The sequence below is a fragment of the Sapajus apella genome, unplaced genomic scaffold (genome assembly GCF_009761245.1).
Source record: "Sapajus apella isolate SASKATOON/1434 unplaced genomic scaffold, GSC_monkey_1.0 scaffold36, whole genome shotgun sequence".
Taxonomy (NCBI): domain Eukaryota; kingdom Metazoa; phylum Chordata; class Mammalia; order Primates; family Cebidae; genus Sapajus; species Sapajus apella.
In genome coordinates, this window is record NW_022436976.1 from 11611621 (window position 1) to 11631102 (window position 19482).

The 19482-nt window shown below is 37.3% G+C and overlaps 1 protein-coding gene across 7 annotated transcripts in view; it reads left to right on the top strand.

Annotated features, from left to right (window-relative positions):
* ERICH3 (glutamate rich 3) overlaps positions 1-19482 on the top strand; it is a 108235-nt gene that overhangs the window by 13364 nt on the left and 75389 nt on the right. For 3 of the 7 annotated variants that reach the window (XM_032296587.1, XM_032296589.1, XM_032296586.1), the window contains exons 2-5: positions 8906-8999; positions 11492-11617; positions 15169-15240; positions 16843-16971. In XM_032296587.1, the coding sequence (XP_032152478.1) occupies positions 8906-8999; positions 11492-11617; positions 15169-15240; positions 16843-16971 (421 nt within the window). Of the gene's footprint in view, positions 1-8905; positions 9000-11491; positions 11618-15168; positions 15241-15264; positions 16291-16842; positions 16972-19482 lie in introns of those variants that run through there. The other 4 variants (XM_032296591.1, XM_032296592.1, XM_032296588.1 and 1 more) reach the window with 3 other exon arrangements.

The window sequence follows — 19482 nt, forward strand, 5'->3', positions numbered from 1 at the left end:
TCAATAGATGCTAGTGATAAAAATTATTGGTTTCCAGAACTTTCCATCCTGGTTACGTTGCCTCTGAACGGCCTCATTATGTCCCTTAGTTTAGATACTATTTTTCTATTAATGCATATTTTCAAGTGGCTACAATTTTTTTTCTGTTCAAAGACATAACATTATAAAGAGAAGAATTCATAGTATATGAAAGTATATAGCATGTCTCCTATGCAACTGGTCAAACTTAGTGTGTCTCAGGCCTGCTGACTCCCATTCACTGCTTCCCTATTGCCTCATCTGTGAACACTGCAAAATTTTCTTGCCAGCAGTCAGCACAGTTGGAGACCAGCCTTGTTTTTACTAGTCACTTCAAACCATTGTATTAAGACTATAAATAAAATAATATTATGATTCTCATCTGACTTCATTGTTAGAATAAGCTGAGAAAAATTGTAAATCAATATTTAGCATAATTGCTGAGATCTGGCAGGTTTGGATGCAAATAAAAAAGAATGAAGAATGTAATATAAAATCATTTATATGATATCAGTTGAATCACCCCCTATAAAGTGACAGGCTGTAGAGACTCTCGGTCTAATTGTAGTTGGCAGAGTTTTCTTATATAGGAATAGAAAATTATTGACCCTCACATTAATTATTTGTCTTTCATCAAGTTTCTTCAATAGGATATATTTTTTTTCTGCCTCCCTGGGAACTAATATTTTTTTCTAATGCAATATGTAGCATGCCACAAAGGCACCATTTTGCCAAACACAAGAAAAAACAAAAACAAATGACAAAAACAAAATTGTTAGATCACTCTTGTGGAGAATGCTGTACTTAAAAAAGCCAAAATACATAAAACATGCTTTTGAAGCTCTTTGTCATAGACTACTTCCATTTATTGTTCAGAAGCAGAAAAGGTGATTATCCTCATATGTGGGTTTTTAAAATGGATATATGTTCAAGGAATTAGACCAATATGCTTTGTTTCCATTAATTGATTTGTACATACTCAATAAATCCTGGCTGAGTTTGTGTCAGTTTACTGTGTGCTCCATACAACATCTTGTAGGAGGTTATAGAGGAAGAGAATCTTACGTGAGTCTGAAGACAGCAGTTAAGCATGGATGAAAGAAATTCTGGTGGAAGGTGGTGAGACAAGGACCCTATGAAAAGGCCAGGTACAATTTTACGGGAACCCCTGTGACATTCTGGCATGTTCTTTATTGATTTGTTGATGACCCACGCCTACTTTTAGAATCTGTTTGCTGAATGTAAAATGAAGTAGTTTGCCACATTCTATGTGGGTATTTCCCCATGTGAATTTCTGTATTCCAAAAACGATGCAGCTTTAAGCAAATATACTTCCAGACCAGTAAACTGAGATGATCCACTTTGGGGAGTAGTCCTAGCATTTTACTTCATGGATAATTGTAAGGTAAAGAAGATTGAATTATCCAGGGTCATGTATCTTGTAAGGGGTAGAATTAGAATTGAACCTCAAGCCAAGGGCTCATGGGAGTGGGTGTGCTCTTGCCCTTCCACCTTCTGCCATGCGATGACTATTTTGTGATGGGATAGTTTCAAAAGTGGCGATAGGGGAGTTCCCACAAGGAAGGGCCTCAAACCATCCTGTGATGGGGCCAGTTGGGATTCCAAAGAAAGAAACACTCAAGGCCCAGGTGATCAGTCCAAAGCATTTATTAAGGGAACCTAGATGGAGAGTGCTGCAGCGTATTGTCACAATGAACAGTGAGAGAAAAGGCATGTCCTATCCAGGTATGTCCATAATGAGGGGACCAGGGCATGGAGTTCATAGGAAATTTTGTTCATGGTCCTGGGCCAACTTCTTTCTAGAAAATCTAGGGAACTTTTCCAGTGCCTGAAACTTTTTTCAAGGCCTCAGCGTGAGTTCCAGCCTGCTAAGAAAAACCTATAGCTGGCTGGGTCATAGAACAGTCAAGGCACTCTGATCTTTAGTCATGATACAGAAAGAAAGGGAAGGAACTGGGGAAACTTACAATGACACACTAAGAAGGGAGAAGGCCCTCACCAGATGATGGCACCTTGATCTTGAACTTCTCAGCCTCCAGTACTGTGAAAAATTGTTTTTTAATAAATTACCCAGCCTGTGATATTCTGTTACAGCAGCATGTAATGGGCTAAGACACAGTCCAGTCACTGTCACATTTATTGTCCATTGTTTCTGCTCCTGGCATCTGGCATGTGGGAGAAATCTTGCAGTAGGTAGAAGAATGGCCCTTAAAGATGTCCATATTTTAGTCTTCAGAGCATGTAGATATGTTACTTTACATGAAAAGAAGGAATAAATGTTGCAGATTGAATTAATATTGTGAATCATCTGACCTAAAATAAGGAGATTATCCTGGAGTAATGTGGGTGGTCCCCATGTAATCACAAGGGTTCCTAAATGGGGAAGAAGGAGGCAGAAGAGCTGGAACCAGAGAGATATCATTGTGAGAAATAGTTGACCAGTCATGGCTGCATTTGGCAATGGAAAGGGCCCAGGACCCAAGGCATGTAGGCAGCCTCCAGAAGATTGAAAGGAAAAACAACTGAGTTCTCCTTTAGAGACTGCAGAAGGAATGCCACCTTAATTTAAGTAGTTTTTGCCTTCTGACCTCTAGAGCTATAATAGATTTGTGTTGTTGTAAGCTGCTAATATGTGCTAATTTGTTATAGCAGCAATATAAAACAAATGAACACTTTATTAATTCAGATGGGATAAGTCACAATCTAGGTTAAATAAAACTCACCTTGTTGAATCAAAATTATTTTTAATATCTCCTCAAACAAGTATGCTTTTGAGGAAATTTTTAGTGCAAAGCATGATGCAGGGATAAATATTTAAGAGATTAGCTGATTTTAAGACTTCAGAACATTGTTTTTACACTAAAATTATAAAGGAAAATTATATATTTGTGAATATAAGTCTATAAGAATTTTAATTTATGGCAGGGTATGATGGCTTACGCCTGTAATCCCAGCACTTTGGGATGCCAAGGCAGATGGATCAGTAGTTCGAGACCAGCCTGACCAACATGGTGAAACCCCGTCTCTACTTAAAATACAAAAAATTAGCTTGGCCTGGTGGTGGGCACCTGTAATCCTAGTTACTTGGGCGGCTGAGGCAGGAGAATCACTTGAACCTGGGAGGCGGAGGTTGCAGTGATCCGAGATCGTGCCAATGCACTCCAGCCTGGGCGAAAGTGTGAGACTCTGTCTCAAAAAAAAAAAAAAAAAAAAAAAATATATATATATATATATATATATATTTAAAATGTTTCTATCTCTGTAGTGGAGAACTGGGTGGATTATATTTCTCTGTGAATATTTCATGATTCACATTTTCCATCATTATCCTTAGCATACCGTAGTCCTCATATTAGCAAGATCTGATGAGTGGTGTTTACTACGATTTGTTACATATTAGCAGAAAAAGGCTTAGGTTACATGATCTTTGGCAAGTGATTTAAACTAAGCCTTGTTTTTCTCATCTACAAAATGGGAATGATCATATCACCTGTTATGGACTGCATGTCTGTGTCACCCCAAAAGTCATATGTTGAAACCCTAATCCCCAGTGTGATAGTATTTGGAGATGAGGCCCTTGGAAGGTAATTAGATCATGAGGGAATGGTGCCTTTGTAAGAAGAGATGCAAGAGAGCTTGCTTCTCTCTCTGTTCCCTGCCATATGAGGACATGATGAGAAGAGCATCATCTGTAAACCAGGGAGAGGCTCTTCTTCAAGATCCCAAACATCTTGGCACCCTGATCTTAGACTTCTAGCCTCTAAAAATAATTAAACAACAAACACTATTTTTGGGGCTGCTATAACAGAATACCATAACCTATGCTATGGTATTCTGTTATAGCAGCCCCAAAGAGACTAAGAGAAATTGGTACCAACAGCAGAGTATACGTATCCAAACACGTGGAACTGGCTTTGGGGCTAACTAATGGGTGGAGGCTGGAAGAGTTCTGAGGTGCATGCTAGAAAAAACCTAGATTGTCATGAGGCAATTTTTAAAGGTGATTCTGGTGAGGACTCAGAAACAAGAGAGAGAAAACCTTCATCTTCTTAGAGAATACATAAACAATAATAAACAGAATGTTGGTGAAAATGCGTATGGGAAAGGTCATTTGAATGAGGTTTCAAATGGAAGTGAGGACCATGTTTTTTGATATTGGAGAAAAAGCAATCTTACAATAAATTGACAAAGAATTGGCTGAACTGTGTTCATATACTAGTGTTTTAGAAAAGTAGAAAAATTGAGGCAGAGGGTCACTTGTTCCCAGTTATGGAGCCCTTAATGGTGGAGCCAGAATTGAACTGAAGCTAGAGTTGGAATTTCTCTATCTCTTTTCATCCCCAAAGGTAATGTAGACAGTGTGGAGATGGGCAGTATAGGTAGAGGTGAGGGTGGAGTTCCAGGGTGCTTCAGGCCAGAAGAAATGACTTTATCAATTTGATCCATAAAGAAATATTGCCTTAGGTTTTCCTAAAACTGACTCACACTAAATAGTAATCTTGTTTTGGAGCTTTTCCACTTTAGTAAGATAAAAGAGCTGTAATAGTTAGAGACTGTTCATATTACGTGGGTCTAAAAGAAACCAGATGAAACTATGTATGTGAGAGTGCTTTGTAATCTGCAGAATGGAATATGGATATTACACTCCTTCCCCAGATCAGGATTCAGTACCTGACATGGAGATACTTGGTAATGAATTAGCTTGTGATATAGGAAGAAATCTCTCCTATCTCTCTCTCTCTCTCTCTCTCTCTCTCTCTCTCTCTCTCTCACACACACACACACACACACACACAGACACATACACACATACATATGTATCTGTGTATCTCCACATTAGATTGGGAGCTCCATGCAGTGTCTGTGCCATCGCTGTGTCCCCAGTGCCTTACGGAATAACCTAAAATTAGGCATTAAACAATAAGCATTTGTGATTTTAAAAAAAAACCTGTTATAATGCCTTTCCTTTGAGTTGGAATTTTTGTAGGGTAGACTATCTCTCTTTGGGACCAGGCCAAGGGATTGTTAGGAATCACTGACTTTATTACAGAGCCACATTTATATATTACATGGTAGGAGGCAAGGGTTAGAGGGTTAAGCGCTGAAAGGCTGCAGCGTGGGAAGGTAGCACCCCTGGTGACTCAGCTGTGGCTCTTCTGAACTTCAAGCCCTGAAAGTGTGGGGTGCACATTGAAGTGAGGGAAACAGGAACCAGCATGGAGATAAGGTTGCTTTGTTTCCTGGGAGACTGTTTCCCCAGTGCATTGAGCCAGGAAGTGGGTTTTTCCCCACCTACTGACCAGGGGATGGGTTAGATAGTCTTGTCCATCATCACATAAAGAAACAAGTGTGATAGACTGGTCTGGCCAGTGAGTTGTGGGTCTTGGCATGACAACATGGCCTGTGAGTAATATGGTCACAATAACCTGGTGCTTGCTGTGAACAATGGAGTGGATGAACAGGGTGCAGTGAAGGATCACAAGCTGGAGGCAGCATGACCGGGAAGTCTAGTGTTGACACAGGATGCAGAGCATAACATACAGAGGAATGTACAGGTGCAACACCATCACCAAGCCCAGAGCAAGGTGACCTTATTCAGCCCAGGGTTATGCCATGAGCAAGAAAAAAAAAAAAAAAAAAAAAAAAAGAAAGAAAAGGGAGTAAGTGGCAGTGAATGCAGAGGAAAGGGTGGAATTTCATAAAAGCTCTACTAACTGGAGTTTGTGTTGGTCAGTGAAGCTCTTGTAATTGGCTAAATGCAAAGATGGGCTACAAGTCCATATCAAGCACGTGTGAAGAGGACTGGAACAAAGAGGATCAGCCAGACCACAGCGTGGCTGACACCGGCCCACACAGCATTTGACCATCTCCCCAGAAAGGAGTCTGGATGGTCAGAAAGATGGTGATATGTATATGTATATGTATACAGTGGAAATGCTTGCATTGGCCATTTTACCAAATCTGTATATAATTTACTTTAGTGTAATTTCTTGATATCAAACAATTTAGTAATCTACAGTTTCTGTTAAAACAATTCCAGCATTGTCTAAAAAGGAAATAACTGAGCCTGGGTGGACTCTGCTGGTTATTATTCAGCTGTCTTACCAATGCCAGTCATATGATCATAGTTGTGGAAAGAGTTGCTTTACAAATGGCATCCCAAGCAGGCGCCCACATTCGTGCCTAAATGGGAAAAGGTGAGAAAACGGATGTGTGAAGACCTTTCAACCCAACTGGACCTGCTCGACCTTTTGTGAGCTTGGACAGGCATTATGCACACATTTGTTAGTAGAAGCCCAAGAGAGTAGGGTTAAAATTAGGTGCTACCAAAGTTGGCTAAGCAATTATTAGGATGTCAATAGTAAAGAAGTTACAGAGCCTGAATTAAGGAAGGGGATATTTTATCAGTCAATAGGGAAGTTGAAGTTTATGTGATCCCAATTTTTCGACCCTACTTCATTTAATCAGGGTTTTAACACTCCCAGCCATTCCAAAACTATTGATTTTTTAAGAAAAAACTTGAGCCTAACAGACAAAAGACTGTATATGATAGCACTCTAATGATTTATCTTAAGAATCTGTGAACTGTGGAATCATGATTGTTAGGACTGAGAGACACCTGCTCACCTTTCTGAAATGAGGAGCTGAAAAGATATTCTGAGATTTAGAAAGGGTAAGGTATACAATGTTGACCTTTTGGAGACAGGAAACCTTTGATGAACTATAGGACACCAAGACAGTTCATTTAAAGATGGTTTCAAAGCATTATCTGGAGCTGGTTTTCGATGTGCCTTACTGAAGCTCTTGGGTTGTCTTTTTACATAAACCTGGTGAAATAATGGCTTTTGCAGTTGTTCAGGTGTCTGCAACTCTCATGTGGCACCTTGGTTTCTAAGCTTTGTAACTGCTTTTCAGTCTCTTTTGTGGATGAAATTAAACTTTTCTTACTGTTTGGACAGCATGGAACTTTCCTGCGACAGGCTGTTAAGGAGAAAAAAGGCATGAAGAAGTCACCCAAATCATCTCCATGTAATTAAGGAGTACAAACAGCTAAAAAAATTGTTGCTAATGATACTTACTTGACTCTATAATATGAGTCCCTGTTCTGGTCTTAGAATAAATTAAGAACTATCTGCTAATAAATTGTATATATTATAAAACTTTGTTACAGGTAATAGAGTATGCATTTTTTTTTTAAAGACAGCTTTATGTTTGGGCTATCTTTAGGCTTTCTTGTTCTTTTCCTTTCTCTGCCTCTCCCTGACTCTGCTTCTGTCTATCTCTGTCTGTCTCCCCCTTTCTCTTTCTCTCTCTATATGCACACATACCGTAGTCCCCATTTATCCATGATTTCACTTTCTGTGGTTTTAATTACCCATGGTTCAGCCACAGTCCAAATATTAAATGGAAAAATTTCAGAAATAAACAACTTATAAGTTTTAAATTGCATGCCATTCTGAGTAGTGTTGTCAGATCCTATGCTGTCCTGCTCTGTCCTGCCCAGGATGTGAATTGTCCCATTTTCCTGGGTATCCACGCAGTATTTGCCACCCACCCTTTAGTCACTTAGCAGCTGTGCCGGACATCACATCGAAAAAGCCTAGTATACATAGGGTTGGGTACTATCCATGGTTTCAGGCAACCTCTGGGGGTCTTGGAATATATTCCCTGTGGATAAGGGAGGGCTACTGCATATACTACCATCAATGTCTACGTCTATGTATGAATGTGTATGTACATGCACCAGGTATATATACATATGTGTGTGCCTGTTTTTGTAAGGTACTAAATAATTAATGAAAAATAGGTTAAAACAGAAAATAGTGCTCAACTTTGGCATATATACTTAGATCGACAATCTACAAAGGTTTAGCATACAATCAAGAAACCAGTTTATCCTCTTTAACTCTTAAAAGACCCTAAAAATCAAAAGTGATCTATGCATTATTGGTTAGGTGCTAGATGTGAAATTAATGCAAATCTCTCTCTCTCTCTCTCTCTCTCTATATATATATATATATATATATATGAAAGTTAACACTTTAAGAGCTTAAATTTAGTTAGGAATTTATAACGATAAAAATAAGTCCCAAACAAAATTGTATCTTTATTTACTGAGCACATTATTATTTTGATACATGACAAATAACATCAGTAGGGATACCAAGAATAATGCTCTAACCTGGCCTTCAAATCTAGCAGAGGAGATCAATAAATAAACAATTACATATTATGTGATGAGATAGTAACTCAGGGTCTTATGAGATGGGAGGTGGGGGATGGGGAGTGGAAGGCTATGCAGCACACCACGGCATGTGACAGAATATTTCCCAAGAGAAGAGATGCTTGTACACCACGGGTATTATCTGCTGGCTGGCAGGTGAAGGAAGGGCCTTCACAGTTGGGGGACCACATTGTATTCTGAACATGAAGGACAGCGGGTAAGTTTGAGTTACCAGAGTTTAGGGTATGTCATGAGAGGCTGAAGAATCTGCTGAAGTAGCCCTTTCTTTCCCATCTGGCCTCCTCTGTGAAGCCCTATTTGACAAATGGAGCTGGCCTCCTTCTCCGTGCTGCCATAACTTTTTGCATATTTCTGTTGTTGTACTTTTCCCACCCACTTATTGATTTGTGATTTCCATCCTTATCTGTGGAATAATTAAAATCAGGATGATTTCCTAGTTCTTATCATGAGGCCTAGAAAACAGCAGGGACTCAATACATGTTTATTAAACACATACATGCCGCACTGGCAGGCTGCGTGAATGAATGATTATGCACTGTTTGGGGGTGAGAAAGTAAAGAATTGCCTTTGTTATCAAGCAACCCCTTGTAAAACCTTATGGGTTTTATTTTTATATTTTAGGTTACTTGCAGCGTATAACAGCCTTACAGATAAACACTTGGCTGGGTATTTTAACAATACAAGGATACGGCGTCATCTCTTAAGATCAGGACTGGTAAGCTTTGGTTTACTTTTCGCCTATCTTCTTGTTTCATTAGGTCTAATAATTCTCTACCTTTTCAGGCTTTCTCTTTGAGTGACACCTTCTACTTTCCCTCATTTTAGAAAAATTACTTTCTTTCCAAAGTTTTGATCTATGTGTTTGAGGTTGTTTGAAAAGATAGGAAGGCAGGTCATAATGACTGCTAAGAAAACTTATAAATTATTGAGGAAAAGGCCCTGAGAGGTTCCAACAGCATATTTCATTTGTCTGCTTATTCATTCATTCAACACATATTTATTCAACACATTGTATGAGCTAGAAACTGTTAGGAATTGAAGATAAAGACCATTTTACTGTCTTCTTCAGAAAAAAATATGCTTTTGATATTCTTCAAATATGGTATGGAAGACATGTACATTTCAACCTTTCTCCCTAAATTTAAAAACAATTATTTCCTGTGATGGTTTATTGATAATGCTGGTGTATTTCATTAGCTTCCCAACTGTGCTTTCCACAAAATTGCGCTTCCTCTAAATGTATATAATGTGAAACCTTTTAAAAATGTTATAGTATTCCATGGAAAGAAAGGGGTATGGCTATAGAAAATGTTAGTTGTTTACCTTCTTAAAACACCATGGGTTTCCTTAACTATTGTTGTCATGGTGTTGAAAGAGCAGGTATTACATTTCTAATTGTTTCTGTGCTTGGCACTCGAGCTGATCTCAGAGAGCTTGCTTTTCTCCTCCTGGGGCTTTGTTATCAGACAGGCCTGGCTGAAACTGGCTTGACACTCATCAGCCCCAACTTCCTGTAACATGAGAATGCATGGCACCCAGCTATCAGAATTGTTGCGGCAGTTAGAGATGTGAAATAAATGGGTGTTGAAATTATTGTTACTATTAACATCACTTCTTTGGATAACAGTCTGTGAGCTTGCATACAAATGGAAAGGATTTTGTATTTACTTATCGGCATCATTAATAAGCACTGGTTGAACACCGGCTGTATGCATCACAATTCAAATAAGAACGATGCAGCCCTTTCTCTAGAGGTTCAAATATAGCCTCTCTGCTAGCAGTGTTCATGGTCACCAGGACAGTTGACAGAAAATGCAAATGTGAGAGCCCTGCCCCAGACCTACTGAATCAGAAGCTCTGGTAAGGGGCCTACCAATTTTCAACGAGCCCTGTAGGTGGTTCTCATGCAGGGACAAGTTTAAGCACCTTTGCCCTATAGGAGCTTCCACTCTAGTTGGGGAGATCAGACACAGTCACAGAGGGGTGTGTTGACTCGTGTTGACTGCCAAGGGAGTGGCAGTCAGGATATTTTAACATTTCCTCCAACTCAACACATGTTATATGATATCCCATGGATAACACATTCAAAGACTGTAAGCGGGTTATTTGTGATTCAAACACACTTTCCACAGATATACCTTTTTCTTCCATTGGAAGATGTATTTACAAAATAGATTATCAATAACCCATCACTTGTAGCACAACTCTGGTTGATCTCAAAATTCCAGTGTGTTGCAATTCTATTGTTAAAATACTACAATTAGCAGAATTAAAAAATATATACGTGGCTTGAATGAAAGAGGAGAGCAGAGCTTAAATAAGTGGAGAACAAGGGGGTGAACAATCCAGATGGGTAACACTATTTGTTTACAGGGGATGGAGAACAATACAACAAATCAACAAATATGCCCACAGGAAGGAATAAAGAAAAGAAAAATAAGTAAATACAAAACAAAAATGGCCAGTCTTGGGACTTGCAATGATGCCAGTTGAGACCAATATTGAATATCTTGTATGCATGCTAGCGCATAATCTGTAAAAATCTGAATCAAAACAACAAATTAAATTGCATTCCAGACTGTAGAGTGGAAGAAAAAAAGCAGTAGGAAAACAAAGTAATGAAACCAATTATTTTTAAAACTAACTGATGAGCTCCTCTGTAGCTCCCATGTTTGCCCTTCAACGTATTTCCTGCGAGATCATCAGTCCTGTGATCACTGCTCCTGGGCATTGTTTCAAGGTAGCACCCCACCCTCTTCCTTCCGGAAAGTGTTCAAAAGAGAAATGAAAAGAACACCTGGGTTCCATCAAGGGAAAATTCTTACTCTGATGAAAACCTTGTTTTAAACATCAAGTGTAGCACCTGCATGTGTTTTCACAAGGATGGGTATATGAGACTGCCTTTCTCCTTTTTGCCCTGTGAAATATTCATTTAAAGTGAAAGTTTATCAACCATAGTGATATACTCCTTTAGGCTTAGAAGCTACTGCAGCTTTCTCTCACTCTTTCTACCCTCTCCTCCTTTTTTCTCTCTCCTTTCCTCCCTCTCCCATCCCCAATGCGTCTGTGTGTGTGTGTGTGTGTGTGTGTTTGTGTGTGTGTGTGTGTGCCTGTCTGTCTTCTCCACCGTCCAGCCTCCCTTTTTTGGAAACTAACACCACATTTTCTATTTTATATTTCTATGTATGTTTTATTTATTCATGACAGATCACAAGAAGTGGAAGAATACTTTCCGAAAAAGAATATAAACTAAATATTATGAAACGAGATCATCAAAAATATATTCGGGAGTGCTTAGCCCAGGCAATTTTTCATAAAGTTCTTGATATGGAGGTACAAATATATATTTATTTATTTATTTTTATTTTTTTCTACTTCCATGTCGCTGAAGATGGAGGTATAAAATCTTTACTGTTTTCTTTATAATTGATATTTTCTAATATGATCATTAATAATGCTTTTGTACCTAGAAAAAGAGATATTCTTCCTGCATTTCATTAAAAAAGAAAATGGAACAAAGAAATTCTCAATATCTCTCTGGGTAGCCAGGAGTCAGAAGACTACCATAAGCCTTTCTTCATTTCAGATGGAGAAAAATATGGACATCATTATATATTTTGTGATATTTAATTTTCCAAATGTAGATTTTTCATTCACAATGGCTACTCTAAAACATACTAGCCTTCACCATCTGTACCTCAATTTCCATTTGCTAAAAAAAGTGACATCTGTTTAAATATCAGTAATTCCACTGCCATGAATTATTTCAGATCTGCTATTCTTTTAAGGCTCTGAAGCTCAGCCGTATGTTACATTTCAAGGAATAAGCATTTTAACATCTGCTGTCCCTCCTACCGTAGGCCATGCTGGTCAACATAGATGCACAAACCAAGCATCAACAATAAATTTTTTTTAATCTGACAGGGCACTTTAGTGGGATATCTAGCTAATTTGATAAATTATTTCAGCCTTGCTCTATGGAACTTGTAGTTTCAAGCATCAACACCATTCCAATCTCTGTGAAAAAGCGTGTCACTTCTTGGCTTGACCACTAAAGCAGTAAATCAGAAAAATTGGCTCATAAAACCATTGACCTGTGAGTGCGGTAAACATTTATGAACAACTGTAGAATCATCAGTAAACCAATACTAAGTCTAGTGCCACTGAAAATATTTATTATTATGCTACATCAAGTAAATGAGGTGTTAACTTAGATGTATAAAATCTGTTAATTTAGGAATTCATTTTCTAATTCATATCATGTCCACGAATTACATAGAATCATTATTCATGGCCCCAAATTCTTGCTTATAAAAGTATCAGCTATAATTTTTCTGTGAAAACAATAGACAGCATAAAATTAATCAATACCTTGTTTCAAATTTACTCAACAGGCACTGAATTCTCTGTTGGTCTTAATCCTTGAAGTCTAGTTTTCCAAAATCTCACTTAACACATTGTGACACATCATAACTGTTGAATATGCTATTATTTAAATATTTGCAGATTCCTAAAGTTTTGTATAAATATTTTAGATAAATGTTAGTATCTAATATACTAAATAATGTAATTTTTACATAATAGAATAAATAGTATATATTAATACAATAAAACAAACAATATTTATCTTTAAATTGTCACATTTGTCTCACATTTAGTTTATGCTGATGCTCCTTGCTAATACTGCTGTATTAACATTCATGCATTCATTCATTTAACAAGCAATAATTGCAGGTGACCCATGTGCCAGTATGAGGCTGTGCGTTTTAGCTGCAAGGTAGGATTAAAAATGTGACTAAGTGCTAGAAGAGAGGACCAAATAGACAGGGCTCAGAGAAGAGGAGAAGGATGACTTTTCTCTGTGGGAGTCAGAGGAAGCCAAACAGTGGTCTTGTTCTTTGAAGACTGAGTCAAAGTTCCTATGAAAACGCGGGAAGGGTGTTCCAGACCTAGAAAGCTCCAGAGGTGTGAAAGAACATAGTAGATGGAAAGGAACCCTCATAGAGGCCAGACTGCACAGTGGGTTAGTTGGCAGGAGTGGCAGGAAGTGACATTCTCCAATAAGTTGGTTCCTAGTCTCTGGAGAGCCTTAAATTCTCAACTACGTTTGGGATGTAGGTGATGAGGCGATGAAATGTTTTTCAGCAGGGGAGTAAAAGAAATGAGCAGAGCTGTTTTAGAAAGATGATGTTGCTAAAAATGTGGAAGATGGATTAATGAGCTGGAAAAGATTGGAGGTGGGAGGTCAATTAGAAAGCTATTGCCAAAGTGTGCAAGCTAACAGCAGTAGCGGTAATGCTGGGAGATGCAGCTGTCTACAGAGAAGCTCAAGTGGGAGAAAGAATTAAGCTGACTGAATAGGGAGTAGTAAGGGAGAAGAAAGTGCTCAGAAGAAGGAGTTTCTCACTTGTTTGGAGGTATGTGCACTGCAGGAGATCAAGAATAATAACATGGGCTGAAAAGAAACCTTCAAGTGGTCAAAAACATGTCTGTAGAATGGTGTCCTGGAAGCTGAAAGATTCTCACAAGCTGCAGAATGGTTAAATAAGATGAGCAGTTGGGGAACAAAAGGAAATTAGGTTTGACCCAGAAGATGAAAACATTAGTGGCCTTGGTAAAAGTAGTTTATGCGGTAGGGAAGTGGCAAGTCAGCAGATGTGGATGACTACAGTGAGCTGGGAATAAATGGAAGATGGAAAAAATGTTGATAGTGAATTGAACATTTTGCTGATAAGTGGGTAGGAGATCAGAGGAAGAGAGGGAGGAAAGGGAAGTGTTAAGAAGAGGATTGACGGTAGGGAATTATTGAGTCTGCAGGGTTCCTAAGGCAGCAGGAGGGAACCAAGAACAGAGGAGAAACAATTTTTCAAAGGCCCAATGAATAAAACACTCTAAAATGCATCTGATTAATTTCAATTTTCTTTGTATGCAGATTATCTTTATGTGAGGCTTATTTTTAAATTATAGAATAACTATACAAAAAATTGGGGGGGGGAAGGCATAAAAAGAAAAATAATTACGTACAATTCCTCCTTTCAGAGACAACTACTGTTAACATTTATTTCCTTTTAGTCTCTTTTCTATTCACATTTTTACCTTAGTAAAATCATACTATGTTGTGACAGGGACAACATGGTTTTGTGAAAAAACGCAAGCAAAATACAGGAAGTTGGTGGCAGATAGGCCAAGGGTGAAATTACAGCTCCTCCACTGGCTGGGTATATGACCTGGGGCAAGTTCATTATTCTCTGCCTCAGGGTCTTTGTTTGTAAAATGGTATGGCTTGGCAATTAGAGTCGATCAAGAAGAAATAATGTATGTGAAGCATCTTCCTAGCACAGAGACAGACACACAATATGAGCTTGATAAATTGTATTTCTGAGAAATTCTATATCCTGCTTTTGTCCTGCACTATGTCCATTGTCCATTTTTTAAACAAAATCTGTATGAACCTTATTTAAGTGACCAATTATATATTATTCCATCATATGGATGTGCCAAAATATAACCATTCTTTTTATACTTCATACTGTTTCTGCATTTTTTTTTGCTTTGAAGAAAAAAGGGAAAAAAATCTTTCAGACAGTGTCTTTGTGCATAAGACATTTAAAAAATTACTTAGATTTCCCACAGGTTTAGAAGTGAAATTTAAGGGTTAAAGGTTATGAACACTTTTAACTGCCTAATATATGTTCAAAATTGAATTTCCAAAGAGTTACACCAATTTATATTCCCACTTGTGCACTGATGCAGGTGATTCTTCTCCATCTCAATGACAAGAGGGGTAATTGAGAATATAGTTAGCTGTTGGAATTATTTTCCTCTAAAAAGGTCTTTGCTATAACTGATATGATTCTCTCTTTCATTCTTTCCTGTATGCTTAGCGTTACCATCAGCTTGAAATAAAAAAGAAATTGGAGACCTTAGCTAGGAAGGAGCGAATTCAGAGATTTAAGGTAAGGAGCTATATAACTCTCTTTTACTTTATAGTATTATTTTATGATTAAAAAAAGAAACAGTGAAACTATGATTCAAGTTCCCTGGGACACTTTACTTTTGGATAAAACATAGTTGAAGTCAATGATGATTCCACCAAGCCTAAATCTTAGCCACCATCATTACAGAAGATTGTGACAAAAATGGGAGCTGTTTGTGCAAAATAAATTTTAATGAGGCACAAACCTTTCAAAGACAAACTTGAAAATGTTCTTTTGCTTTTATAATTCTTGTGATAGAGGTCAAGAGATGTATGTTTGTGTCTTAAGAAGGTAAAATGGATGGTAATATTTCCAACCTGATTGAAAACAGGGCTTTTTAAGAATGATACAATGGCATATTTTCATCTGAATGTGACCCTTGGAACTATATGGTAGAAAGGATTCTGTTTAGCAAAAGAAAGCATGATAAAATGTAGACATTTAGTAAAAGTCATTTTCAAGTCCTTTTTTGTTTTCTATTTTTTAAATATATCTTCTTTGCAGTGAATGTAGGAAATAGATAAATTTGAATCAATAGATGAGTGATTCAGTTAAATTCAAGATTTCCATTTAAGTTGACAGTTTTACTTAATTTCTTGAGTCATTCGTAATCACATGTTCTTAATTTTCTGTATACTGTAGTATTACCAATGTGTGGCCTAAAATATGTTTCACAAACTAATGAATATTTTGTAAAGCTTCTGTAGAATAACTTGCTATAAGAAACAGTAATTTTTCACCCTTTTGTGATGCACTTAGGTCTATTTTATCAGGGTGAGAAGAAAATTTTGTTACAAAAGTGTTTTTAAATGGCAGAAGATGGGTCAGTTTTTCAAGATCAAAGAGTCAGTGTGTAGAGATTTGTGGTTAATCCAACTTTGCCAGTATTGTTCTACATCAAGGACAGAATCATATATTCTATAATTTATCTGCTAAAACGTTGATGGAGAAAAATGGTTACTGGAAAAAAGAGTCACTCACATTGCATGAAGCAGGAAAAGTTGCTGTGTGTTATTCACCGTGGCCCAGGTAGCCAAGTCCACTGCAGGAAGTATATGGGCATTTTGTAGCATTGTCAGAGATGTGTTGCTCTCGTGCCTCTTCATATGATTTTTATTTGTAACAATTTTCACTTTATTACTGAATTTGGCACAAGATATATTTTAGCTCTCGTTTTCTTAAAACATGGGACACTTTTTGCCTAGTGGAATTATTTATTTTCTAAGCTAGAAAAGTACTACTTTTGGTAGTCTACTGACCACTGTAATAAAGCTCACGCTCATTTATGCTTTTTGTAGTGTTCTGCTTAAAGCAAATTAAGAAATACTACTGCTAAAATGGAGGATACACTGCTTTTGCAGTTATTTCTTTGAGTACAACTAAAGAAGACTCAATTTTTTGACTTTTACCACCACACCTAACTCCTAAACAAAGCTGTGGAAACTTTTCCTAACAACCTGAGAGGCCTCAAAAGTAACTCTTGGATTTCTTTAGTCATATAGTATTTCTTTCATGTCAGGCACAAATCTAACCTAGATTACTAACTCTGCATCCATTTGCTAAATTGCTTTCTTATTTTAGGGAGAGCACACAAGAAGATCTGTTGAAAATAACATGCCAATCCTGTCTCCCCATCCCCCAGTTGGCCCAAAGACTAATCGTGGCCATACCATTCTGGTTGATGAAGGACATTCTAGTCCATTAGCACTGGTGAGTAATATTAAACACTTTGTCATGCAGCATCCCAGCTAATTAACTTATTATTTCTTATTCTCAGAAAGGATACTCTCTGGGAGCAATGTCTGCATAATCCTGCCAGTCCTACTGAATGAAAATATAGTCTTATATCTGTTCAACTCTGTCTCTCTTGAATGTCTCACTTCTAGTCAATATCACTACTGTTAAATCAATTTTGCTCATTAATGCTTGATTAGTTTTCTGGAGCTGCAGATTACTTATGTTACTTAGATATCTAAATACTTTCCCTGGCCTATATTCTCTTTAGAAAAGCCCAAACTTCCAAGTGACATTTAAGACCCTAAACCATAGAACCTCAAGTTAGCTATTTCATTTTTTTCTGCATGATTACTCTTTAGCACCCTTCAATACAGAAAAATTGAATCACTAGTTGCTCTATACATATCCTATATTTTCTGACCTCTGGATTTTGTTCTTGCTGTTCCCTCTACTTCCAGCTTATCTGTGTAAATTCAGTGGCACCATATAGCATATTGGCCTAAATACTAACATTTGAGCTCCTTTTATTAAAAGTCTGTGCACATACTCTAAGATAAAAATAATTAAATGTGCAGAAATTCTATCTGAAGAAACTAAACACTGATATTTTATTCCAGGTTGATTCATTTCTAACCTAAAGGTGGTTTGCTTGAGGGAAGGAAAGGTAAAGTACCTTGAAATAATATAGATACAGGAAAAGATTTGTAACACATTTGCTGGAGGTTGATGGTTTAAGTTGTAAATGAATTGCTTGATTATATCTTCATTCTTGCTTTGTGTAGCCTAATATATTTCCTTGTTAGCATGAACTTTTTCTGAATTGCAAAACATTTATGGAGAAATTGCAATGCTTTCACAGATTGTTGAAGTAGGTTCATCACATATAGTGTTAAGCCTTTGACATTTTTCAAAGGGTAAATATGTTTTGACATTTCTTGATGAACAGCTCAGATGATGAAAAGCAACCGTCTTTCCTTTGTTGTCACCCTATTTCTAGGCTTGATTTGAATGTGTATATGTACATATTCTTTTACTGGATGGCAAATTCACTAGACTCTCAAAAGCTTAACCTGAGTGAAACAAAAGAAATAATCAAGTGCTGTTTTCTGTCTTCCCACCTGTTTCAGAGAGGAAAAATCCTTGAAAGGCTTTCTTTTCAATTTTCCAGCTGAACACCCTCAATAAATAGTTTATGAGACATCCAGCAGATCTTAATATTGTAGGAGTGAAAAAGTAATTTTAAAATTACAGTAAACACTGACACCAGCTTCAAAAAACTTTCTCTCTGGTAAGCCAGGATTCTTCACGGGGCCAGCCCTGATGGTGCTTTTGCACCTTAAGGGATACCTATTTTGATCTTGGAATTAAATAGTTCCCATTTTACAGAAATCCAAATCCTCCTCCCCCGCCCTTTTTTTTTTTTTTCCAATCTGGATACATATTCTTTAAATTTGACTCATGATTTCCAAGTGTCCCTGAGAAAAAGATAATAATCCTTTTGAGATATTGACATTGATTTTTTTCTTTTTTAACTTTCTTAAATGAACAAGGAAACATCCAATACAATGTTAGTGCCCTTGGTAACCTAAACTTTCAGAACAGTATACAGATTTTCAGTTGTACTACTCCCATTAAAACTATGAAAAATCATTTCAACTAATTCTGCATATGCTTGGAACATTGACCCCTACAGAACTTCTACCAAGAATTAGAAATAGCTAAGCTGAGTGATCACCAGACAGTTAATTTCAATTCATATTCTGGTATGGTTTTGAGAATGTTAAGCTACAGTGCCACATTTATTCCAAAAAAATATATTACACACAATTTAAAATATAACGAATTTAAGGTGCCTTCTGATGTGAACTACAACAATTTGTAGCTCACAGCTGTTAGTTAATGGTGCAGATTTGTTTTTGGAGATAAATGTAATCAGTTAAACATTTGACTGCCACATTCATCTAACTGAATGATATCTATATGCAAATGTAGGGAAGTAAAATTTAGAGCACAACAGCCAATAGATCATGTGCTAGTTTGCAGTAAACTGTTCCCTTAAATTTCTACAATAGATTGTTCAAGTTTTTGTGTTCAGTTGCATTATTTGACAGGAGAGTGTCTTGAAGCATGTTTGTTCTACAATGTTCAAAAGAATTCTTTTGGGTGATCTGATTCCATTGTTCATTCTAATTTCTCTTTGAGGGTTTTAAGACCTTTTTACTTTTGGTCCATGCAGGCTTATCTTTTGTTTCTTTAAACCAAATGCTGCTTTAGTCAATTCACTTGGCTTCTCATATTTGTCGTGTATAGGTTTGTGTATGGGAACCATAAATATAATAACATTGGAATAAACCAAAGGGCCCCCTCCCCATCCCAGCATATACATGAGTCTCACCTGGCATGCCATCTCAACTCTATGAAGTCATCAAAAGCCTAGACTCCTTTTGTGTTGCTGATCTGCCAAACTTAGAGTGTTGCTTTTAT